Source organism: Pholcus phalangioides, unplaced genomic scaffold (assembly GCF_987345545.1).
Source record: "Pholcus phalangioides strain wild (caught in Gottingen) unplaced genomic scaffold, Ppha-v1.0 ptg000003l_1, whole genome shotgun sequence".
NCBI classification, from domain to species: domain Eukaryota; kingdom Metazoa; phylum Arthropoda; class Arachnida; order Araneae; family Pholcidae; genus Pholcus; species Pholcus phalangioides.
In genome coordinates, this window is record NW_028301596.1 from 47,689,901 (window position 1) to 47,717,051 (window position 27,151).

The 27,151-nt window shown below is 34.9% G+C and overlaps 2 protein-coding genes and 1 non-coding gene across 6 annotated transcripts in view; 1 reads left to right on the forward strand and 2 right to left on the reverse strand.

Annotated features, from left to right (window-relative positions):
• The window catches only part of LOC149088726 (serine/threonine-protein kinase tousled-like 2), a 121,556-nt gene extending 104,277 nt beyond the window's left edge, over positions 1 to 17,279 (reverse strand). The window contains exons 1-2 of one of the 3 annotated variants that reach the window (XM_089249366.1): positions 17,128 to 17,279; positions 12,793 to 12,871 (exon numbers count right to left, since the gene is read on the reverse strand). The gene's annotated coding sequence lies outside the window, so the exon portion shown is untranslated. Of the gene's footprint in view, positions 1 to 12,792; positions 12,872 to 14,095; positions 14,523 to 17,127 lie in introns of those variants that run through there. The other 2 variants (XM_089249349.1, XM_089249358.1) reach the window with 2 other exon arrangements.
• Positions 17,280 to 17,695: 416 nt separating this feature from the next.
• Positions 17,696 to 27,151, forward strand: part of LOC149088728 (uncharacterized) — a 36,189-nt gene continuing 26,733 nt past the window's right edge. Inside the window, exons 1-3 of one of the 2 annotated variants that reach the window (XM_089249401.1) lie at positions 17,696 to 17,874; positions 19,587 to 19,703; positions 24,159 to 24,298. In XM_089249401.1, coding sequence (XP_089105527.1) covers positions 19,599 to 19,703; positions 24,159 to 24,298 — 245 coding nt within the window. In that variant the 5' untranslated portion in view covers positions 17,696 to 17,874; positions 19,587 to 19,598. The remainder of the gene's footprint in view (positions 17,875 to 19,586; positions 19,704 to 24,158; positions 24,299 to 27,151) is intronic. The other variant, XM_089249410.1, reaches the window with a different exon arrangement.
• On the reverse strand, positions 21,439 to 21,512 carry TRNAT-GGU (transfer RNA threonine (anticodon GGU)). Its single transcript has one exon. It is a non-coding gene; the product is annotated as a tRNA-Thr (tRNA).

Sequence of the window (27,151 nt, forward strand, 5' to 3'; positions counted from 1 at the left end):
AAACATTTATATCGTGCCTAAAATTTTCTCTGTGTAGTGTTTGGAATTTATAGCAGAATATTTGCCAACATGAAAGAGGGTTAATATGCCCTGAAAAAGTCAAAAAAAGCATTATTTCTGACCTTTTTCTTGCCACCTAGATTTTTTTTGTGATTTGTCCAGTACTGGTGTACACCTTTACATACCATAACCAATACACAACTTCAAAACTCAAGAACAATCGATCACAATATAGACCACTTTTTTTTAAACAATAGATCACTTTTTTTTTTTTATAAATTAGCTTTGAAATGTCTAGGTAACTACCGAAAGTACTTTAATTTCAATCCTTGAAAAACCTGCAGGTATCTGACAATGTGCAGCAAAATTGATCCCTGGGAACAGTCTGGAAGCAATATGCTAGACTGTGGCTACACAAATGAAAGGGAAAAAATGGGAAACATGATTTTCCTCATAAAATTTCGAAATTTTTAATGCATCTTGTAAAGGGCTCGACAAATCCCAAATGCCAGGTTGCCATGGCAACTATAAAATCAATATATATATATATATATATATTGGTGCCTAAAATTTCCTCTATTTGATTTCTAAATCAGTGTAAAAATGACACAAAATTTTCTGATTCGATAATGATGTGTCTTCCAACATGAAAAAGAGCCAACAAGTGTTGGAAAAGTCTAAAAAATATTATTTAGGACTGTTTTTGTTGGGAAAAAATCATGTTTGACTCATAAGAAATTTGTCATGCCCTGATCTCACATTTAATCGTGAATTTTCCATCTTGAGGCACCGAAACATAGCAAGTGCAGTTTGTTCTCAAGATAAAATACCATTTATTCTTGTACATTGTATTTATAATATAGAACCACATGTTGTTACATAAAAAAAAAAAATAAATAAATAAATTGATTAATGTTTGATTTTTAATGTTTTTTTAAATGAAATTCAATGTTAAATTTCTTTTAACACTTTTTTTTTTTACTTTGCAATAAAGTTAAAGTTAGTATCTAAACTTTGGTGTGTTTCATTGAGAAAAACCATAAGACTAGCCAAGTTTAGCAAAAACCTGTATCGCATACATATTCTAGATACGTAGTTCTCTAACCAAACAAAGAGAAGACCTGCATGCAGAAATGCTAAACATATTTAGTTGCATCATTTTTTGTTTCCCCCCCCCCCCCATAGTCACTTTATGAATACGAGGGCTTTTCAATTCATCTAACCAAAGGGTACACTTACCGTATTATAAAAAATTACAACAGAACTTTCCGCAACATTATTCAAAAATAAAATAAGGGACAAAATAACTGAAGTGACCAATTTAAAACTTGAAAAAAATACAAGACTTAATATTTTCTCAAAACAAGATGTTAATAATCCCAAATACATACACATTTCTCAAACGTCAATTTTTAATAAATTTCTCAAATGTCAATTCAAAGTGTTCACTAAATAAAATGAGTTATACAGCAAACTTCCACTGTACAGTTATGAGGGTAGGGTGGGGATAAGAACAAAAACAATCAAACAATTATGAACCATTTAAGTGGCATAGCAGAAATCACTAAATCCCTAGTTAAAATTTTTTTTATATGAAGTAGGCTCCCTTCCGAGTTTTAGAGGGTGCAAAGTAAAGGGGACAGGTGTTTCCATTGAGAAATCAGCTTCACAAAATATCTGAGCTTGTTATTAGTAAAAAAACGTTTTTAAGGCAACAGTTTGACAAGCTATTGTCACTGAGAAGGTTAAAACCATTATCAATAGGCCACTTATTGATAAATACAATTGCACTTAGGAATTAATTATACAGGTCTTTTGAAGGGGCTCACACTGTGCTTACCACAGGGCTGGACAAATCCCAGGTGCCAGGTCACCATGATGACTAAAAAAATTGGTATTGGCACCTAAAATTTTCTTTTGTGCAGTTACTAAATTGCAAACTGAGAGCAGCACAAAATGTTTGGAATTTATAGCAACATATCTGCCAACATGAAAGAGGGTCACTATAGTGTGAAAAACACAAAAGAATTATTTTCCTTCAGGTAAAAATTTTTTTGGCACCTAGATTTTTTAGATTTGTCCAGCCCTGGCATAAAAAAAATATAAAATGAATTTCTTTTTTTTTCGGAAATTGTATTTATGTTGTTTTGCATTTATTGTATTATACAGAATAAAAGAGGTATCTTGAATGTCATCATTATGGAAAAAAATACTGCACATTTTTACCATTTGAAAAAAAATTATGGGCTGTTGCTTGTAAGCAACATTGCTAACCCAGTAGCAGTATATATATAAAAATTACAACAAGCAAAATTGGCAAAATACAAAACAAAGTATAAACATAAATAAGAATTTAAGTTTTTTCAACTTGAAAAAATATACTACAAGTACTACTAAATAATTTGAATATAATAAAAAAAATATATATATATATATATATATATATATATATATATATATAAATTTTTAAACACTTTACATTTTGATATGGAAAGCTTTGAAACAGTTCCTTATGTGGCACAAAACGCTAAACCCTTTTACAATTTCAGTAAAACACAGTTGAGAACCAATTTTTTCATAATCTGCGTTCTCCCTTTGATTTATGTTCACGTCACTGGTCATACGAATCATATCAATTGTACTGTGTAAGGAATGCTAACTTTTGGTTGTAGTTCCAAGTCCAAAGATTGTCTATGGCTTTTTTTCATGCTTGCATTCACAAGATTTCCTGTGATTAAACACAGTTTGTTTCTTTGAGCTCACGTCAATTGCCAAGCCATGCATTTACAGTGCATAAATCTATCGATTGCACAGAATACGGGCAAATCTGATGTATTATTTCATTTACAAGATTCACATCAAAATATCATCTGGAGTATTGTAGACAAGTTTTGTCTTCACAGGGACAAAAAACTTCAGATGAGTTGGCAAGATTTGATAAAATGTCTTGCTTCACCCAATTAAATGTTCTGGCATTCTTTTGCTCTTGTTTTACTTTTGTGCTCTTTGTCAGCGCACATGTCTGTATGGAACTAGTTCCTAGGAGTTCATCGCTGTCCAACTTAAGTATTTATTCCGTAAAAGTATTTATTAGCTTCCTGATGAAAAATCCCAAGCTTATAGTTGGTAGTTCTGCTCACACGTATAAAAGCACAAATCAATACGTTCCGGCATACACCACACTTCATTGGAAATTCCTCAGCAAGAACATTTGCAAAGTGTGTATGTACGGTTAAATAGTAGTAGAAGCAAAAAAAGCATTTGTTCATCAAATTTGTTTTTTTTTTTGGTTTAAAATTTGTACAAACATTCTCTTCTCTTGAAGTGTCTTGAAAGTCTGTATTAGAAGAATGGCCAATTACTACCATTATTAAATTTATAAAACACTTTAATATTTACACATTTGTACAAAGTTGCTTCATCATAGCAATATAACCTGTCCATCATGCTTATAACTGAATGAACGCCAGGGGCTCTGCCACCGGACTTATCCCGTTGCCGAGATCTCTTCCAGCCCAGCTTCGTGGCAGAGTCTGGGACAAAGTGAGTGCACCTAACAGTCTGAGTGTGTAGCTAGTGTTGTGTTTGATATTGCAGTGCTGCCATCTATACTTCAAATTGTGAGTGAAGTGTAATGATTGAATATTTGTAACGTTGTAGGCCTGTTGCTCTCTGTGGCAAGACTTTTCAACGGGGAGATCGGCTCGCATTCGCGCCTTGAAGTTGGAAACCACAGAAAACCAACTTCAGCCGACCACCACTGTGGGGTCATGCTTATAACTGGCAACACATAAAATATATACAAATTACATAGTTTAGTATAGCATAAAAATACCATTGTTTGAAAACATAACTGTAATTGTTTAGGAATGCACATCAATATTTTTCCTCCACATAAGGTATTTCACTTCAAAATCTTAGGGTTAACAACCATCCTCACTTGACTCATAAAAATGTAGGAGACAGGTGTACTTTTGAATCTTCCGCTGGCAATTGCAGAAACTTCACATACAGGTTCACAAGTAAAAATCAAACGTTTAAATGTTGCTTAGAAGCCTCAATGCTGGAACTAGCTCAAAATATAAAATGCCCCTGCTTGAAAAATTTAAGAAAATCATGTTGCTTGAGAGTAACACTGTTAAATAAAGGGTTAAGACTATTTTTCTGTGATTACTAATTAAAAAGAATGTTTTTCTGTTATTATTAATTAAAAAGAATGGTCTTGCAATATTAGAAACATTTTCTATCAGAAACTTTGCAGCTAAAAAACAAAAGCCGCAGAAAGACATGAATTCCAATCGTTTTTTACATATACAACAAGTGGTTAATTTGAACATGGTTGTAGTAACTTTGTCAAGGTCGTCAACAATGCACAGTCAGTTGGTTTTTGATCCACTATGAGATTGAAACAAATAAAAAATGTTGAAAAATATTGGTAGTACAGTATGTAACAAAATATATATTAGACTTGTGACTGATCTCGTCCATTGTAACCAATTATAGGGGCGGTGATGGAAGGAGTGATATCTTGTATGAAGATACATTTAATTTATCTATGTATACAGCAGGAATAAAAAGACTAACATAAAATAATATAAAACATTCTTTTTGACAACAACAATTGCAGCCATTCATGAGCATATTCGAGACCGATCAACTGCACATAGTTGACGACCTTGACTCTGGTCGATTTTGACAAAGTCCCCACAGGTAGCCAGAGAACCACTTGCACCTTGCACTGAACCTGATCAGTCTACCAGAGTAGGTGGTCATGAAAGGTTCCATGTCACTGGAAGTCTGTCTATCCTTTTGAAGTTGTTGTTACCTGTTGATCATTGGAAGGTTTGTGGGCAGTGAAAGATAGGTCATCACCGCAGATGTAAGCCTGTTTGACTCTATCTATGCTTACAGATACTGGTCAATCTTTTATTAGTACTTGGAAGAACTTTTCTGATCTTGACAGCACCTGGTAAGGTGCCTCGTACAAAGAAGATTCCATGCCTTTCTTCACTGTCTGAGCGGAGGAAAACATACAAGGTGCCTCGTACAAAGAAGATTCCATGCCTTTCTTCACTGTCTGAGCGGAGGAAAACATACAAGGTCCTTGCTGACGAAAACAGCACGTTTTCCATAGCGAACATTTTGTCTTGGGCTTAAATTTCCCATGGTAGCTTTCAACTGATCGACAAAGCTTGATGGATCTGTGATCTAGGTAAAGAACTCTCCTGGAAGTCGAATACACTATTTCAGCAGTGGTGGCTTGCAAGTCCTCCTTCCTGGAGGTTCGAAAATCCATTAGAGTCATAGGAAGTACTATTACCCAGATTAGTTGCACGAGTCTTGACTCTGTGATCAGGTTTTGACAACAGAGTCCCCCACATCTTTAATTCAAATTTCAAATTATTCAAACTTTTAGGAACTCCCTCCCCCCATGAGTTTTCTACATAATTTAATGTTAAAATATCTTGTTTAATTTGAATTAATTCAAATACAGTCTATGCTCATTTTCACAAACCCATTCAGACACGAAAAATAGTTCACAAAATCAGGTTTGTTAATGGAAAAGACGTTGATTGGAACCAAGAAATTAAGTTCATCAATTAGAGGTTCATAAAATCGAGCATGGACTGCATTTTGGATAATTTGAATTTGGACAGAAAAAAATCCTGATTTTAATATGAGCAAACATGAACAGTTGGGAAAAATCCACAAGCAGTCAAATGTTGTCTTTCGACCAATTTGTTCAATTTTCATTATCCACAGGTATTGGTTTCTGACCGATTTGTTAAACAGTAAATTTTAAAAAGAAAAGTTTAAAAACTCTGACATTTTTGAATTTAGGCCAACAATGGATGTCATATTTTCCAACCTTAACTTTTGGGCTCAAACAGCCATGCTTACATTATCTCCACTGAGCAACATGTAAAAAGGAGTTGTCAGGTCAGTCATAAAACTAATCCCAGGTTTTATGACAATTTAAAATAAGAAACAAGCACCCTTCCTTTGAAAATGGCACCCTTTGTATGCCATAAAATGTATGTTACAATTTAATTTCTTTTCGTGTTGGATTTATCGCTTAGTAATTCATTAAAAAAAATTATCAGTTTTGATGATCGGAAACCGTCAAAATCACATGGTCTAAATTCGTAAAAATGTTATCCGTGCTGAAATAATGTGCCAAAAGTGTTAGGATGACTAGTTTACAATTTCAGAAACAACTCTCGGCATAGAAGGAATTAAAAATGCTAATTTGAAAGTTTTATTTTATTTGTTTTTTTTGATAATTTAATGCCTATTTTAACATTCTTCAGCTGGATTGCATTGAAATTGTGTACCACTTGGCATGAAATTTATTGCTCAACCTCTGGAAACAGATTTCTTTAGAATAATTTCTGAAAAATTCTAATGAATAGATTTCCCTAATACCAAGCAAATGATCAACAAAATTTGGAAAACAGTTTCGTAACCAGTAAGTAGTAATTGTTTCTATAAATACAAGGCCACTGCAGGCAAAATGCTCAACAAGGTGGCTGCAAAAAAGATGACCATAACAAATATGGATGTCATATTTCTAAAATACAGCAACCAATTAAAAGATATGTGGTGGCAGACTCACAACACAAGGATCTGGGTTCAAACCCCACCGGCACAACAGTGGTGGTGGGCTGAAGTTGGTTTTCTGTGGTTCCCAACTTCAAGGCGCGAATGAGAACTGATCTACCTGTTAAAAAGTCTCACCACAGAGAGCAACAGGCATACAACAGGACAAATATTGAGTCATTACACTTCACTCATTTCTGACATATAGATGGCAGCACCGAAAAATCAGACATAACACTAGATACGCACTCAGACTGTTAGGCACACACACTTACACTTACGGCACAACTCACTAGGTAATTGTCCATAACAATAGACTGAAGTTGTGCTTGGTTTGAAAGATAAAAAAAGAACCCAACTAAAAATGTAATTATAAAAACCAAAAACTATAGAGTCGATCCGCACTTATAACGTTTTTAAAAAATCCCAACTAAAAAACGTTATAAGCCGGAAAACGTTTCAAGCGGTAAACGTCTACAAGAATTATAAGACATAGTTTTTCACTGACCATAGCTATTTCAGGTAGTGTTTTTAATTTATTAACAAGCATTATGGTACATATAGAGATTTAATAGAAAGAAATTATGTATTTGTTATCCAATAAATATTTACGTGCATTATACGGGATGTAGTTCGAGGGAAAAAACAAGAAATGCAAAGTATTTATAAACAGAAAAAAAAGAAATCTTACACTTTGATTGTTTAATGTACTGGTAAACAAATTGAATTTTTTGCTGTTTTAACTCTAAAAAGCACAGCGTTATCTACAAATTTAAGAATTTTTATTTTTTCCTCTACACTTAGAGCTTTTCTTTTAAACTTGCTCTGAGACATGTACATTAACTGTGCTCTGCAAAATCTCATGTTGTTATTGCTTCATTTTCTGAAATTTCAAAGGTCATGAAAGCATCGTACAGGCTGTTCTGTGAAGAATTACTGTATATACTTGTGTATAAGCTGAGTTTTTTTGTGGAAAAAATTGTTCCTCAAGTAGGAGGGTCGGCTTACACTCTGGTCAGTTTTTGATGAAAAAAATATTGACCCCCGAAATCAGTAGTCATTTTTGTAGCAGAGTTCGAGAAACCAGCATTATTGGTATGGGATATGTTCAAACCCCTTAGAACCGATAATGTCAAAGCTGAGGCAAAGAAATCAAAAACCATCATTGGCTTTTATACCAGGTGGGCTAACATCGATTCTACAGCCTTTAGATGTGAGCATCAACAAGCCTCTGAAAGACTATTTGAGGAATTTGTGGATCGAATGGATGAGTTCCAATGATAAAGAAACTACAAAAAGTGGTGCCTTGAAGAAATCTGACATCGACCTAGTGTGCTAATGGGTACGTGAGGCGTGGAATTCTGTTTCGCCAAAATTATCATTCGATCCTTCAAAAAGTGTTGCATTAGCAATGTGATGGACAGAACTGAAGATGATATCCTCTTTGAAAGTGACAATGGTGGCGATGACAGCCCAGATGAGGGATGAATGTTTTTTATGACATTCCCATAACAATGATGTAAATGTGATAACCACAAGTGTCCTTCATAAGCCATAAGGTTTCATATAATAACCATTACACATGTAGTTTATATTATATATACATATTCATTTATTTTTTTTTTAAATATAAATATAACCAGCCAGATCGAGTCAACCAAAATACCAAGACCGAAGCTGATCCTTAGCTAAGGCTCTCTCCAGACAATCCTCCATTTAAATCAAGCCCACATTGCTCACCAAAATAGGTTTAGGGCGAGACAACCCAACCTGGCAGTTATATATATGTATATAAATGTGTGTATATGTGTGTATTTCTCTTTCCTCCATTCAAGTTGTCCATGCATTTCATGTCCACAACACACGTGCGTACTCATATTGTCGGATTCATGTTGCTCACCGAATAAGGTGCTAAGCGAGATGCCACCCACGGGTGCTCCCTAATTGTATATATTCCCCCACACAATACTTCTATTTTGTATATTTTCATTAAATCCACCGGAGCGAGTGAACTCAACCCAATAAAACTGATGCTGGCTTCTAGTCGCAAGTTATCAAACCCATTTGCTCACCAATAAGGTGTTAAGCGAGATGACTCGCTCCGATGGATATATATATATATATATTATTTCACAATAAGATTCTCATTTCTTTTTCTTTTTGTATCCTGTGTATATAATATGGCAAGTGTAAGATAACAGATGAGATGGTATGGGGGGGGGACGCTCAATTGCTTTTAAAACATACCTCCATCCTAATATGTGTACATTCATCTTAACTAAACCCCGAAACTTCTCCAACTTCTAATCCCATCTCGTCTGTAATCACCACAAAATTTGTTAATCGCGACAGTACCCAATTGTCTGGGAAAATATGTATAAGCTGGGCTGGAAGAGATCTCGGCAACGGGATAAGTCCAGTGGCAAAGTTCTGGCGTTCATTCATTCATTCAGCCCAGATGAGGATAAAAACGAAGATGTTGCACACCCTATGATGATCTGATGGATTACGATGAGCTTGGAGACTTAGAAGAAACGGATTAAGAGGTTTGAATCATTTTCCATCGTAAATTTCCGTAAGGTATTCATTTTGCATGAAAATATAAGAAATATTTTTCTCTAAAATGCACAGATTTTTTTGGGTTGGCTTATACACAGGTTTTCAATTTATTGCGGTTTTGGTGGTCCTGAACTGGGGGGTCGGCTTATATACGAGTCAGCTTATGCATGTGTATACAGGGTAAATTCCAAGGATTACGGTTGGGAAATCCGACTGTTCTTATCTGAAAAAGCCACCTTTAAATGCTACTTGATGCTAGCATGTAATATTTCGTCAAGTTGTTTATGTTTTGTGTCCATAGCACTCTCTTTTGCGGCTTGATTTTGTATCAATAGATTCAGAGGTGGATGAGAAGACTCACCATTTTATTCCGTTGTTATATGCAAACGTCGTCTAAAACCACTATCAGAATAATTGGAATTGATTTTTCGGAACTAATCTAGTGCGGCAGATTTGAATAAGACCGCAAAGGAAAAAAAATTAACCTTTTCTGAGAACTTTTTCTAGTTCTTATCTGTTAGTCTCCCTATTCAGTGACATGACTTCGATCACCCAGTTGTTCTTGTAAGGGCAGTTTATGCTCTGCACACTATTGTTGGATAAAGTGAGAGGAAAAGAAAAAAATATTTGAATTATTATAGTGCTTAACCCTTGAAAAAAAAGAAAAAAGGAACTTCAGTCAATTCTTTATGCAGAAAATACATAACCAACATCCGAAGAGCCATAAAAACACACAAACACCATTTTTGTTTCTTTACCTGTGAAAAAGGCAAAAAAGTATGCTGTTTTCAAGGGAGGGAAAAAGCCTGATACAAATTTTTCGAACGTTGTAAGGGGGAATAGCAAAAAATTAAAACATTGTATCTGGGAAAAATTAACATTATCAATATATGAAAAAAGTTAAATTTACAAAAATTAGTCGTACTAAGTGGGAAAATGTTCTAAGCAGGAATTTTATAAGTGGGATAGACTTTATACACATGACAAAATATAACACCAATAATCAGGCTTTAAGCAAGGTCAAGAAATTCTACAGTGATGCCAATTCTGGAAGGGTGAAATAATGTACATATTATATGTATACATAAGGGAAAAAAACAATTCTGGTATGCACCATTAAAACAATATGGTACAACTTTAAGTAGATGTAAGACAGTTGTTAACTGTCAGCATAGCAGCCAGACCATGATAGGCTGCCATCGTGTATGGCAACATACACTATAATGAGAAAAGGTTAAAACTAAAAGCTCCTTCTTACTAGGAAATCATGGGCGTCTTTTGCAATTCATTAATACAATACAAATACAATACAAATACAACGCCACAACAGGCAAATTGCCCAACGAGGTGGCTGACTTAAGAACATCATGGATCCCCGAGCCCCTACCTACTACTGCTGCACCCCCCCCCCCAACGAATCGGTACATGTGGGAATGTGCGTTTACGTGTAGTGCAACCTGACGTAAAGTTTGTTTCTGTGTAATGCTTGTTATGTGTAGTGCTGTCATCTGCCCCCAGTTTTACTAACTATGAGTGAAGTGTTATGGTTGAATGATTTACCGTTGTAGGACTGTTGCTCTCTGTGGCGAGACTTTTTAACGGGGAGATCGGCTCGCATTTGCGCCTTGAAGTTGGGAACCACAGAAAACCAACTTCAGCCGACCACCACTGTGGGGTTCGAACCCGGATTCTCGCATCACGAGTCCGGCACTATAACCACTCGACCACCACAGCGGCCACCACAGAGTATATGTTGAATTTTTTCAGATAATTATTTTACTTCATTAAATTATCTTCTTTATAATTCTTACCTTTATTAAATAACACCGGCAGAAGCAGAGTATAAGGCTGGTCGTACACTGAAAGCTACTACGAGTGATAACAAATTGCATTGTTATCACTTGACAACTTGTTATGGCTCCTAGTAGCTTCTAGTGGACGACCAGCCTTAGTCTGTGAATCTTCCTAATTTTCTTAGATTTTTGTACACAATTAATTCACTAGAAAAGCAATACAAATAATCTAGAATGCCTGTTTGAAGTACTGATACCAACCCATTAAAAAACATTTGGCTTAAGAATCTGCTTGAAGATTGGAGGGGGAACTTATATTCTGCATCATTTAGGACAATTTTACATTTGCGGGAATAAAACCTGAAGCAAGACTTGATTCTCAAGGATTACTACTAAACTGCACATGCACCTCATAAACATTCCTTTGAGGAATTTACAATGAATCAAAGTGTTTTGCATATATGTTGTGTACGTATTAATGTATTAATGCAGCAGTTCTCAACCTTTTCTGGCTCGCGGAGCCCTTTTCAGTGAACAATTTCTATGGCAGAGCCCTGTTTAACTCGAGGAGCCCATTTTAATATATTATTTATATGGCTGTACCTTTTAGGCCTTTTTTTTTTTAATCAAATTTATTTATTTTATTATTCTCGAGTGGCCGTGGAGCCCCTGGGAAGTGCACATGGAGCCCTTGGGGCTCTGCGGAGCACCGGTTGAGAACCGCTGTATTAATGTAAAGATGACTGTTTAGAGGAATGTGTTGTGTTTCAGAAGCACTGCCATTTTCTTTCCAAATTCTAAAACAACCAATTTGCAGACAAAAGGACAGATATTTTTGTAAATGAAAATACATTTCTTCTTCTGTTTATTACTTTTATTGCCAACTTCGAAACAAAATATATTGGCATTGATGAATATATTTTAACATAAATTCTTGTAAGATTTGGTTTATATACAAGAGGGAAAAAAACTATTTTGATGAAACTCATTCTCAAGTTTTGACTTTGAGAATAAGTGTTGAATGAGCATTTCCCATTGACTCAAGTTACCCTAGAGGTAGGGGGTGTACAACAGGTAGATTGTTCATTATATTTAATTATTTTTAGACCCAAACAATAAATAAACAAATAAAGGAATGTTTAGCTTCACTTCAACACAAGAAAAATTTCATCAGTTATGATATAGGCCTAAGTAATGTAAAATTGCCTCAGAATAAAAAGACATTGATAAGTAATAACTTGAAGCTCAAACTGAAACTTGGTAAAATTACTATTAATTTTATAACGATGAGAAGACTTATGCAAACTTTCTACACTTAATGACAGGCAAAACAAAATAATAATCTCGTGAAAAAAAAAACAATCTGATTTTGTTTGCGTTGTGTGGTGACTTTTTACCAGTATCTTTGTACCAAAGACCTGGAGAAAATCATTAGGCTATGAAACAATCAACCTTCGGTGAAGGATACATATAGTATTGCAATTAGTCAAGAATTGAGAGACAAAACAATCTCTCTGTATGTCTTTTCGTACTTTCATATACTTAAACACCAATTAGAAATGTTAATCAGTTTTCAAACAACATTATTTTGATTGTAGCTACTCGCTTCCAAAAACCTGATTCTTCAATCATAACAGGAACAGGTTACTTCATTTTCCTCACACAGAATTCATTTTTTCAAGACAATTAAATTTTCTGGATCACAAGATACCAGCAAAATCATTGCACATTCAAATGATTTTCAAGTGTACATTCATTAAAAACTTACAATATTACATTATTTATGCATTTCAATGCCAATAGAATGAGCGCTAAATTTTTCTTAAATAAATGTACTCACACTTTTTTTTCCACAATCTTCACAATGAGTCGTGGCTCCCTCTTCAAATTTATTCTTGGAATCGGACAGTATTAATTACCTGCAAGTATAGACCATATTAATTCACTTCACTAATTTAAGCGACTTTTTTAATGTGCATGTTTTATATTTGACTGGTATAAAAAAAAATTCTACCAACACACATAATTTTTCAGTAAGTTATAATTTAATGAAGGTAATTCATAATTATTGGTCACAGACAGTAGTTTGGCTTAGATGAAAAATTTGATATATGAAAACAATGAATACATAAGCACCAGTCACAAAAAAACTGACAGGTTGAGAAGTTCTTCAGTTCACTTGAAAGAAACTTGGAGCAAATACTTAGCGATGCTCAATAAATATGAAATTTTCATTTCACAGTTTTCATCTTTTTTTTCCACTGTCATTTTCTATGATAATGAAGGAATATGTTACTTCCAAAAAATTCTATTTACTGTTTACATGCTTGCAATTACTGTTATTTCCACACCAACACACAGGAAGCATATCTAATTAAAAATGAATGCAAGCAGATAAGTACTCTGCTGAAGTATAGGAAAAAAAAAATTAAATCAGTATTTCCACGAATCAACAATGGTTATCATTTGATCCTGAAAATCTGATTTTTTTTTTTTTCATATAAAGCCACTCTAATAGTTATCAGGAGTACATGAAAATTTTTGTTACACATTCAAATTTTTCACAGGATTATAAAAATGACGAATTTCATAATTTATTCAAATAATAATCTCTTAATGCCTGACAACTGAATACAACAATCAATCAGTGACAACTTCGAAATTCAAATATATATTAATTCAATTATACAAGCGTTAAAAACAGCATACCTTAAAAAAAAACTGTTATTAAACAAAAGTTAACCCATTACTATTTTTTTATAACAGCATCTCCCCATTGCCCTTGATAACAAATCTATCTAATAACCCATTCTCTCTCACTACAGGCTATAATTTGTTGTTGTTTTTTTCCCACACCAAAAGATCGGAAACGAACATCCAATCATTTCTACAATCAGCAAACCAAGCAACGTCTAAACCGACCGAATCCGATTAAAAATTAAATTCATCATCACACATCAAACGTGCGCAAAGTAAAGGGTGTACTAATAAAAAAAAAGTCAACAATAATATTACTGGGACAAAATAAATAAAAAAAACAATTATTCTCCTCCCCAGTTTTTGATGCGATTTTATTCAACTTGTCGATCGAGAATCCAAATTAAATATTAAAAAAAAAAAACCATGTATAAATATTCACCTACATTACTGTAATGGCGTCTGGACTGTCCCTTTCTATAGAAAACCAGCTGCAAAATTTTTTTCTTAATACTTAGCAGTGTCTCTCCGCGAACTTATCTTCTACGCTATCATCAAGAACCATCCACAAAATAAAAACATCAGCACTCTCTGGAAAGACTTTTTTTTTCTCGAATATGCGCCGAGCTCGAGTCGCTGAACGTACACACACGCACAAAAAAAAAAAAGTTCACTACTTGCGAGAAGCGTTTACCTTTGATATAGTTGTAATAATAATAAACACTTACGCAGCTGGGGCTCGGCAATAGAGTAATGCGCTCGCATTTAGCGGGTCACAAGGACGAAAACTGACCAATCTTAGGCTTAAGAAAAAAAAATGTTTTACACCCGAGAATTCCCCCCCGATCACGTAAAGAAAGGCATTCTAGCATTCCATCCTCTTAGAGTTATTTGTATATAACTCCCTCGTGAATTATTATTCCGTGCATAATCGAGTGGATTCAAACGCGAAATGCCGATCTTAAAAAAAGAAAGAAAGGACAAGAAAAATATAATACTCGCTGAGGTTACGCGATATATCTCATCGCTCATTATCTATCACCGAGATTTTTCAGATTTTTTTTCCCTCATCATGTCAGTAGCGTAACGTATTAATATACATAGGCGTTTTTTTTTATTATTCTCTTTAAAGAACTTGTGAATGTATATGTATACCTACATATATGTGAGAGGCCTTGGGAACTTGGAAAAATAATAGCTATTTCTAATGAAAAAAAGAAAATGCACTAAGTCCCTTATAACGCAGTCGGAAATGCTATTTTTACATTTCAGTAGTAGCAAGACAAGTTTTGTACGCGTGTTATGTTATCGCTTCACCTTCTTATAAAGATGGAAAAAGAGTGTGTGTGTGTTTTTTCTCTTTCTTTGCCTTTTTTCCCCCTCACTATTAGATTATTTCGTGTTATATGTTCAATAATTTTTTAGACATTACGAACAGGATAATCTTGTGACAGCATTATTAGAACCCGGGAAGAGCATTGTGATGAGCCCCCCTCCTCCTACCAATGCTGCAACTAAGGGGGGCAGGCGCCAGACCACAAGGGTGGGGGGGTGAATTTCTCTCACTTTCACCTCCTGTTCAACATTACTCTACCTGGACTTGTATATACGGTCCATGAGCGCAGAGTACCCCATCCCAATATTTTCCAACATCTCGATAATAATACTTATAGAAATACAGTAAAATAAATCACTTTCAATTAACCCCCCCCCCCACACTTACGGCCAAATAATAATTTCCCTTTAATGGTATGGTATGCATTTCAAACACCCTGATTAATGGCCACCCTTCTTTTACAGACGCATTTTTTGTCCCACCGGTGTCCCCAAAATAGAGCCCTCCCAATTATGTCCACTAACCCTACACGCCTATGTTTCTTAACGTACGTATTTTCGCGATTATAACCCAGGATCAACGGAGTAATTGATCATATTTTCCTAATTAAATAAATTTGATAATAAATCTGGTCTGAAATCATTCGTATTTTAACGCTAGGCCTGATCTCCACAGGGCTTCCCCACCACACAGGGTTGCAACTGGAGGGTGGAGCAGGCGCGTCTGGTGCAAGGCCGTCTCAACAGCAACCATGGACTCACCCCCCCCCCTCCTTCCCGGAGACTTGTGCCCGAGTAGACCCATGAGTTGAAACGGCACTGGTCTGTCGCCCCAGGCGCTGGACCAGTGGGAGAGCAAATTTCATCCGCTAATTTTTTCTTCAACATTACATGAGGGCGCTAAAATGCGTTTGCCGCGGCTGACCAAGCATATAGTCCTGCCCTCAGTGACGTCTTAATGCACGGCCCGGGGACCCATGATGCTCTTAAGACGGCCTCGCCTACCCCCAGATGTAAACGACACATCTTTTTTTACCCTATTCATAAGGGCCCCCCCCCCCCCCATATCCTGCAGCAGTGCCCGTAGGCTGCGATCTCTGTCGGGCTCCTCTACAGTAGTTTTTTTCACCCGCCAGACCACGGCCCCAACATCATTCATACCGGGCCGTGAGTGATAAGCCGCTTCATGTTTTTCCTCATTCATTTTCCGTTGATCGAGTGTTTGACCGGGACTTCCAAAAATCAATGAAACCGAGCCGCGGGCTCACATAGGTTGAGAACCACTGCTCTAGACCTTGAGTAAATTTATTGTGTGAACCAAAAAATAGATAACAATCGTCTCGGCAAGCGTCTTTATGGGGCCCATGGGCCTCCATGAATGATTTCTTTTTGACAGCCTTCCCCCCTCAACTCAGACGCGGGCTCTGCCGGCATGCCACTGATTACTGTTTTGGAGAGAAATTAGTGTTCATTAATTCTAGGTACGCCTAAGAAAATTTTTGTAGCTAGACTATCTATTGAGGCTACACCACTGATGGAGAGCGCAATACGCTCAGACTACACCACTGATCACGAAAAACACGATTGATTGCAAGTTATCAAATACTTCGAATATAACCTTTTTCAATCCCACGTTTCTATACATCATTCACGAATAAATTAACTCAATAAATTCGTAAATTTCAGCGTATATATCGATATCACAAGCTACATTATTATAATTTTTTCTATAATGATGTTTAGAATAATACGCGACCGAACTAAAATTAGAAACACATGTAGATACCTTGACTGCTTTACTGAAGCTGACAGAGAGAAGAACTGAAGTGGATAAGATATGAATTTCGAGAAAAAAAAATGAATACGAAGGTATTTACTAATATAACTGTGGGCGAAACAATAATCACTCTCTCTCTCATGTATTTTGATTAGTAAGATATGAAAATTTGACTGTTGCCTCCCTGATAAACAAAACATAAATGATAAAGAAATGACCGACTGAATCAATCGAGTATCTAGTTTGGAACCTTTCAGTGGTGAAGAACTAATTGAGTACTAACACGATCGTCTGTTATTTACCTTCGCATGTTATCAGTGACAAAATAGTGGCGTGCAATAAGAAATATAGGAATGAAATACGCACCCGGATGTCTGTTGTTTCTTTGGGTGTGGCTGAATTAATTCGAATAAAGTTGCTACCACCCAAATTTGCAGTCTAACACGATATAAATCAGGAAAATGTCATAACAGTCGTTCAGCCGACCCGCCGAAAGTTTGTTGACATCACAAAATCTCGCACACAGCGTTGCCATCTAATGAATGAAATTTTAACTAAAATAGTCTCTCCAAGGATAAAATTTGAATTTTAGCACAAATTAAAGAAAAGGAATTTTACGAATCAAGTACAGTACCTTAAAAACTAGAAAAAAAACTATAGGAAAATTTTATCAAGCTGGATATCATTTAAATGTTTGGTGGGGGGTTTTTTTTTTGTTTTTCAAATGATCATCCACAAGACATTAGCAAATATATGTAAACACAAAAAGATTTTGTGATATTTATTGATTTTCAAACAAAACATTACTTTTTTTGTTTTAAAATATATTTTTTCTACAATTTGAAATGGAGAAACTCCATTTACTTCTAATATTTAAATTTAGTTTCAAAGAAAAACAAAAGCCATTTACAATGTGTACATTTCTTTTATAACCGTTGGCAACATTTGTTTTGAATGTTTACCCGCCGACGCGTAGTTTTCCCTCCTTTTATCTGGGTGCATTGTGCAGAATGTTTTTTTTATAAATAACTTATGTTATTTTAGTATTGCAACATCTACCGACAGAAAAAAAAACAATAACTCTTCCTCATATTATACATCTCCCAACATCAAGTAAGTATTTTTAAATCCAGTTATGAAAATGTGAAATTATTTGAGCCATAGGGTAGATATTAAAAGTCTGTTATCGTTATCTTTTTAAACATGCACTATTTTTGTTATCTCTGTATGTCACTATCTAATCGTGCTTCCCCCATTTAGAGTAGGGAGGCTATCAGCGCCCCAAAGAGCTCCTTCCCGGGATGAATTTTTTTTTTTACATTAAACATCTGATATTAAGGGGGGCCTTGTGAAGGATCCTAAATCAGGGGCTCTAGTTGATGATGTGTGGTCCCTGTTTAGTATCATACTTTGCCTTTATTGCAATCACTAATTGAGTATTGGAGGCCACAAACCAAGCGTGTGATTGTTCATGAAATAATGGCCAGGGTAATGATGTTTAACCTTATATGCTACACAATTATTTTTTGTAGAAGCTTTGTAATGCCTCTAACATTGATAGTTGTGTTTGATTGAAATTAAACTTAAAAAAAAAATGGTTAGTTGAAGCTCGCTGTTAATCATTTCTTTCATGTGTCTAATCCTTCAAGTAGGAAGGATGTAAAGGCCTTTAAGTAGGTAAACAAAAATAAGAGTCAGTTATTTTTGATTGTGAGCTACTGGGTGTCTAGGATAAAGTTATCAAAAAAGTGGAAGGCTTAAAATATGGAAGAGTAGATGACTTTACCTAATAATACTCAAAAAATTGTCAATGAATTAGGCAAATACTAGGAAATACTAAGAAATTTCTATTGCATTTTGACACGCTATGGGTGTCGTCTTCAAAGGATAAGAGTATCACACTGACCGAGTTTCCAGATTGAGTACCAAATTGAAACAGATGCAGTATGGTCCGCCAAGACCATCATAATGGGGCTCTGGGTTGCTGTATTTTTTAACATCTTTTCAGTTTTCGCTGAGTGATACTAGATGGCGCTGGCTTTGTCAAACAGGATTTTTTTTTTTTTTTGGCACCACACATGTCTGATAGCCCGACGAAGAGTCGCCAAGGCCATCAGACACTACGGACGCCGAAAAAAAAACATCAGCGTGCAAAACATAATTGAAGCAAAATGAGATTGAAGGTTTGGTATTCAATCCAAGTGTGATACTCTTATCATCAGAAAATGACACCCATAGCGTGTTGAAAGGAATTAGGAATTTTTTGGTATTTCCTGGTATTTTCATTATTCGTTGACATTTTTTGGAGTAAGAGCCACCCCCATGATTAGTTGCAGGGCTGCGACTAGATGCTTGGTCAGTCGGGGCAAGTGCACATTTTGACACTCCCACCCCTGCAATGTTGACGGAGAGGGTTAATTTTTCTTCCCCTTTGGTCCAGAGCCCATGACACCATACCTGCCTATCCTTATTAGTTACAAATTTCAGTTACATTGAAGAAGACGACTACAAGTTTATTTGCAGGTCACTGTGAGCACCATTAGTGGCTGTGCAGATGCCAAAATTTTATTCATTCTCTTGCCAAGTGTTTAGTTAGTAGCACTTGAGATGTTATGAAATAAACTACTGCAGAGATACGCTGTTGAATAGATGTGGGAGGCTCCACATTCCATTCAGTTCATACATAGCGGTTATCTCTTGCCACTGATATAATGGGCATATCGTCTGTGGCATGTTATATGTAAAAATATAAAATAAGCATAAGAAATATGTGAATGACAATAGAAAAGGGGTGTTTTTGTTTAGTTAATTTTTGTATCCTCTAGTAGCACAAGAAGATGACTAACTGCAAAAAGCCTTTCAAAGACAAAAGATTCTATCTTGACCTCCGTTATTATAGATATCAAGATGAATTGGTAAAAAACTTGAAGAAACTTGGTGGTGTAAGTATAGCATTCAATACATTTCATCTTTATGTATTTATTTTCAGTTTTTCTTTTATTTTTACATTTCAAATAATCTGAAAGATTCTCGCTGCCATAGGCTAATCCATGCTGCTTTACTTATGTTTAGGTAGATAGAATTTGTATGTAAATGACGAGGCCATATTCAATAATTTCAATTTTTTTAGCAGTTTAAGTCTAATTTTTTTTTCTCTTGTTGCTTTTATTTATGATGCTGAGAATGTTCACACTTTTTGATTTATTTGTTCAAAATTTCCAGATTTTTTTTTCTATTAATATTCTGAAGAGCATTTCTATCTCTACATTCCTCAGATACTATCCATGCTCAATATAATGCCCATACAACATTGCAACCATTACATTATAATAGCTGGTATAATAAGCCTAAGTGTTTCCTTATTCATCTAGTTATTTTTCATCCAATATACAATGGTGCCTTGGCTAACAAAGATGATTCATTCTAAAATTATGTTCATTAGCTAAATACATTCTGAACAGTCTTGAGATACGAGCATTTAAAGCATTTGAATACAAAAAATTTTTGAGGATTCATCCAGTGTTGTCAGATGATTTAAAAAATGTATTCACGTCAAAATATAGGTACTTTTTAAAATGATTTCCAGTTATACATAAATTAATGAGACATGAGTGACATTAATTTCAAAGAACTTGACCAAAAATTTCTGTTTGTGCTCCTCTACTGACACAAATTAAAAAAATCTGTTAGCAGAGACAGTAAAAACCCGAAAAAAGTCTTCGTCATTCAAAAAAAATCATACACAGAGTAGTTCCTTATCCAAGATATCAATGTAATAACTTACACAGACCATTCAATCCAATACAACATTTAAATCTTAACTTTGCAATGTCTTTTTTCTGCCTAGAAATGGACAAAATTTGACCTTGATCTGTTTTACCTTTGATATTGAGAATTTGGTTTAAAAAAAAAGTGCATGCATGCAATTAATTATTACAATTTTATAATTATTTTCTAACCTGATGTATTTCCTTTGCAAATGCTTATATTATGACAAAATGAAAAATAAAATTTTTATTGTCACTAATATTTGATCTTAAAACCCTGTTTACATGTGCAAGATTGGGGGTTGCTTTGGTGATTATTACGTGCATTAGCAACTTTTTCCCTCATGGGGGGAAAAAAATAGGGATGGAAATTCGTCAAAAGAGTCACATCTTTGTTGTGAATAATGGTGGGTGACTTCAACTCTCATCCCTTATAATCCTTTGTGTCACAAAAACTACTGTTATGTCCTTCGTTAGTCATCTTGAGCTAACCACTTTCGTCCAACATAAGTGACCAGTGACGACTTTTGAAAAGGGAGGGGGGTATACATGCATAAACTAAATGGCGTTTAAACGGGTTGTAGCAAAAATCTTTGTTACCAGTAACTTCCTGGGATATTTTATTTCCCCTGTTAACAGGGCTTAAGAAGCTAATTTTCTTCAAACTTTTGATATAAGAACCTCCTAATACAATCCACATTTTCCATGGAATGATGGGGTTTGTTGTAATGGTTTAGGTGAATTTCTATAATATACATGCTCTCTACTCATTTCATGCAAATAAGTGGACAAAAAAACAATTCTGTATCAACTTTGAGTGTTATTTAAAGAGCTGCCAACTTTCCTGATTTAAGGAAACAGTTATTTTCCGGATATTATGCTGAGGTGAGCTTGGAAAGAAAAGTCATCACGTCTCCGCCGGGACTCGAACCCAGGCCCTCTTGCATACCGGGCAAGCATGCTACCATCTACACCACTGGAGACACATGAATCTGCCTTCCTAATTTCACGCACTGTGTCGTGAGGCGCTGATTTAGCTTGGCAGTGCTGGGTTTCACAACAATCACAGCTGTTCCAGATTATGAATTCATGTTGCCAGTTTTCAATTATTGTCATCAACATAAAAAAGAAATTGAGTTTTTGCTGTGTTTTACTCCCACTGTCTTTTTTTAGAAAGGGACCCACCTACCCATATCACATGAAAAAACTCTTGCGACATCAAACCACCAAAATGCCAAGCACAGTAACCTGTATGAAAGTTGGTTAAAGCCATCTAAATCTGAACAGAAGCAAACATGACAGCTAGTTCATGTTTATCTGTAAAGCGACTAGTAGATGATTCAATCACCATGTTTTCTCTATGTATTGTTACACCGATTATATTTCATAGCAGAAATTACAAAGAAATGGAATATCGGAAAATACAGAATATCACCAGTTGTGGGCAAAGTTCAATTTATTGCTGAAAATTGTCAATGGACAGAAAATCAATAGCTTCTACAAATCATGGTCAATTAGAATGATTTTGCAAAAAGCATAATGAAAATGTCCGGTAATTATCAAATTCATGAAAGCATAATCGAAAAAATTGAATATTTCTTTAGAGGAGTTAGCCACCAAATGATAACAAAAAATATGACTGTGTTTCGTAAAATATTGGTAAAAATGACTACCATATGTATATATATATTATTTATTCTGATTCTTATTATGCCCACAAAAATTTATAAACATTCAAAAATGCATTTCTCAGGTTTTGGTAAGAAAGTTACAGGATTTTTACCATCTAAAGGTTGGCAGGACTGTATTTACATTGTGTTGAAAGATTTCAATCTAAAAATAAACATTTAGTTAAGGGGGTGCATCCATTAAAATAGTGTGAAAATTTAGAATTAGAAAACTAAAATACCTCGTTGTAAATAAATCTTCACTGTACAGATCTTTTATTAACACCTTAACTACTGTGCAGCTTGTAAATCAAACAGTTTCATTGTAAAGACCAGACGTAATGTGTGAGCCAACCACATGGATGAAAATGGCATAAAAAAAACATAGGCTAGTCAATCTGTTTTTTTCCTCTTCCTCCTTGTTATGGTAGTCAAACTTTTAACACTAGAACAGCTGGATTTTAGACTGTTAAAACTTCCTTAGGGGTCAACCTGCCCCCATAAGAAATTTAAGCCCTATTGAAAGTAACCCTTGTTTGATTGATGAATGATGTTGAAATGACAATATACCGTAATACCTCGTAATAACGTCTACCACTTTTAAAGTCGCCCTGCTTATAACGTCAGTTTTTCGAAAGCTCTTCTAGCATAATTGGTAAAACGTTTGTCATTTATTAAATCACCCTGCTTATGAAGTCATTTTTATTTGGTGTCTAGAGGTGTCGTTATACCGAGGCCTGACTGTATAAAATTTAAACTGTTGCCAATGTGCTTTTGCATAAATACAAACTATAATAGAGCAAAGAACAACATGACTTAATACATATTATAAATTAGTACATGTCTTGAAGTGAAATTATACTCATGAACTATGAATGAACCCACAATATGTTCTAAAGTTTGATAGACATCAGCACAAGTTGAACAATATGCACACTTGACAGTGATAGAAACACATTTTTCCACAAATGGTTTCCAGCACCCATCACAGCTGTCAGAAGCCTTATTCGGTCTCTTGCACAGTTGAAATGCACATTTCTTTTGTTTTTTATGTGTGTGTAGAAGAATTGAAGGGCATTTGTTGCACGAAGCACCAGCACAGGAAGAAATCTTCAGCATGAAACTGTGGAGCCTGGGCAGCCTCAAGCATTGATTGTGACAATGCTAAGAACATTGTAAATACACTAACAGGCCACCTGCAAGTCCACATCTATGCCACATTAAGTGCTATTGTAATGAGTGGCAGTGTTTGGCTTTTTTTTTTTTTTTTTTGTAAATGTCATCTGCAGACACGTTCACGTGCAAGGTGCTAAGAATTACATTCTTTTTACTCTTGCACCTATGTATCATGTGTTTATATTTCTCAGTGCAACAGGACAATATTGTGACTGAATTGTCTAATGGTTTTCTTCTCAGAAAGTACATGCTCTTTATCTTTGCTCAAATACGGCAAATTTGAAGCCATTCAAGACATATTTGTGGATATCACAACAGTTGCTAACAAGAACTTGATGCCAAACTTGTCCGGCTTATTTGCCATGTATTAGATAAATTTGCATTGTTATTTACATGGCATCGGCTGCTCACCAACTGTTATTTTTGGTCTAGGACTATGTGCTAATAACAGGATTCTCGTCAGCTTGTACCAAATGTGTGAAACAAGAGTAAATTTGTTAGTTGCCAGGCGCTCATTGTATGTTGAGATAGCACAGGGGAAATTGGAAAAAGGGTCAAAATGGCCCCTAACGGCGCTTCTAGTGTTAATGCATGAGGAGGGAATGGGGAAAAGAAATCCACTTGATCAGTTTTATTACCATTTAGACAGGATTCTCTGGGAGGGGAAATGCATCTATCGTTTTTTTGGCAACAGAGTGAAATTACATTGTACAGGTTATATTCATGTCTTTTTTTAAATCTTGTTTTTTCCTGGTGATTTTTGTATTTTTAAATTTTTATTTTGTAGAAAATTGAATCATTTCTCAGTAGAGAAGTTAGCCATGTGATAACTGACAAACCAAATTTGAATCAAAAACAAGATCAGTGGTTGCCTAACACTCCAAAATCAATGATTTCCTCTCCAAGAAATGCCAATAGTCATGATAGGTAAGGTTTGAAAATTAAAATACCAGTGTGCATGCGGTTGAAACATGAATTTATTTCATGAATTTTTATGAGCTTGTAAAACTATTCTGGAAAAAAAAAATGGTTTGTATTAATCATTATTTTGTGGTCTTATGGGTTATTAAGAAGTTTCACTTTCTGGATGTTTTTGACTTCTATAAAATTCATCCTGTCACGTAATATTTTATACTGGCCATATTCTCTCCACTTTTTACTCGACAGTCCCTACACGTGTTTAAAAGTATTTATTGCAGTTTTGATGAGAATTTATATATTGTCCAAAGCTTAACAAATCCTAGATGCAAGGTTGGCTAAAAAATTGGTGTTGGGGCCAAAAACCTTTTCCACGCATTATTTATTAACCCTACAGTGCATACTGTTGCTAATTGACAACATATACTTTAAATATTTCTTTTAATGTTTCTTTTCCGTTGCCAATTGACAACTTCATGTTTCAGACATCATCCATTATTCCCATTTTTCATTTTCATTCGAAAGCCATTGATGGATGGCAATAAAACTCCTCAATTAAAAAAAATTTTTTTTTTTTTACGTTGAAGTTTGCAACCCAATTTTTTTTTTCTTTCTACAGTTTGAATCACAAAGAAGGTAATTATGTATTTTGAAAGTAGTAATATATATACACTTCAATACATTTATTTTATATGCGATTTTATGTCGTCTGTATGTCCTCTTTGAGACCTTGTATAAGGAATACACAATTCGGAATAGATTTTTTAAAATATTTTTCCCGTCTTTCTATAGGCTTCATTAGTTATGGAAAAAAATTATCAGCTCAAAATATAAAATTGTGCATTGTTGGGTTAAGTTGTTTCCTGAGGGAGACATTAAATTTTCAGCATGCATCAACATAACAAAAAAAGGTCAATATAAGTCCCAGACAAGTGGAGGTGGGTATTTGGACCATTTTTCTCCTTCCAATTTCTCAATCTCTGATATATTTCTGTTATTATATATATTTGGACTGTATAAAATTGTCCTTTTAACAAAAAGAAAAGGTTCAATCATTTGGTTGTAATATCAACTACATCTAATTGCTGTTATTCCTTTTTTTTTCATCTACCACAACCTTTATTCAAATTCATTCAAAAATGCAATACAATATAACGTATAATGTGATATATTTAAACATATGCAAGTGAATCAGTATATATGAGTTGTCAAGGGGTAATTATGCCCATACTGACAACCAATCAATGAAATCAATGATCACAATCAAAACAATTTTCACAGTCATCTATAATGTACATGTTAATAATAGTCATAAGCATAAAGCGGCAATTTTAATTCAAGTACGTATTTGCATAGTCCCACGATATACATTTGAAAATAGTATTCAATGTTAGTGATAGCAGCAACGTAACTAAATAATTCCTTTTTAAATTTAGAATATGAAGCTATATTTGTTAATTCGAATGGCAAGGCATTGTAAATTTTGGGAACTAAATAGACGCAGTGTTTTTTTAAATATCTCTTTTCTATGTGAAGGGATTTCTAATATTTCACCAGGTCTCCTCAGAGAAATGAGGAGTTTTCATCATTCATTCTTTTTTCTTTCTGGGATGTAAGAACGATAAATAAATCTTGATAGCTGTTAAGTTTTATTTGAAAAATTAAAGTTTTTTTTATGAAGAAACTGAATATAACGAGCAAAATTTTTGATTCTATCCCATAGGATGTTCTTAACAAGAGAAATTTTCTGCCTCTTGAGGTTATGTAGCTAGGTTTTTGCAGCCAGCACTAGATGATAAATGACTTAGGCTTGATTTTGTTTTCAAAGTTTTCTGAACTGTAGTGTGGTTGGCATCAGGAGAAAATAGTAATACTGGAACAGATATCAAAGTTTTCACAGCCACAGGCTGTATGCGAGCCAATCTCCCCGTTAAAAAGTTTCGCCACAGAGAGCAACAAACAATACAATTATTCAAACATTACACTTCACTCATAGTTAGAAAAATTGGTGACAGCGGGAAGCATTACACACGACAAGCATTACACAAACAAACTTCACGTTAGATTTGCTACACATACACACACATTCCAACAAGTACCAATTCATTAGAAGTTCTATACCCAGTGTAAGTGGCTTCACTTGTGCTATTGTTTTATGATTAGTGGGTTGATGTTATGGGTAATGGTGAATTGAAGATGTCTTTTGAGTTGAAAGAATCAATCTGATTGGTTTAGAGATGTGGAGTTAATCAATTAGTTGATGCAGTTATTCCGTTGCCAGATGTTGAAGCGATAGGCTCTCATTCTTTTGAGAGCTCATATCCAGGATATGCTCAACTTCATGATTTCTTCTCTCTTATTGTAGCTGTGTTTTTAGACTTCTATAGCCTCTCTGTAGGTGCGGGGGATGGGTGTATGTGGAAAAAAAATACATTTGCATGATTATCTGAGTTTCATTGAATTTTACTCTTGGGTTGACGCTAAGAGGCTGTTTTGCCACTACAGACTTCTCCATGCTGCAATATCTCTCATGCTCTTTGATTCTTGTAGCGACAGACCTTTTTGTGGTTCCTGCAGAAACCTGGCCACATGTGCATAATTATTCTATCGACCCTAATTTTTGACAGGGCAACTGTGATTTCCTGCCTATTGTAGCATTTCATCTATTTTTTGTAGTTGGTTCGAAGATGGTCTTGATGTGAGTGTTTTTCCATGATTTTGCAGATTCTTGTTGTTCCAGATCTTGTGGTTAGTTATAAAAGGCTTTTGAGTTTTGACTATGTATATATGTGTACATTGAATTTCAGATTTCATCATTTCTTGAATAAACGTAATTCTCAAACCAGGGTTTAAACTACGGTC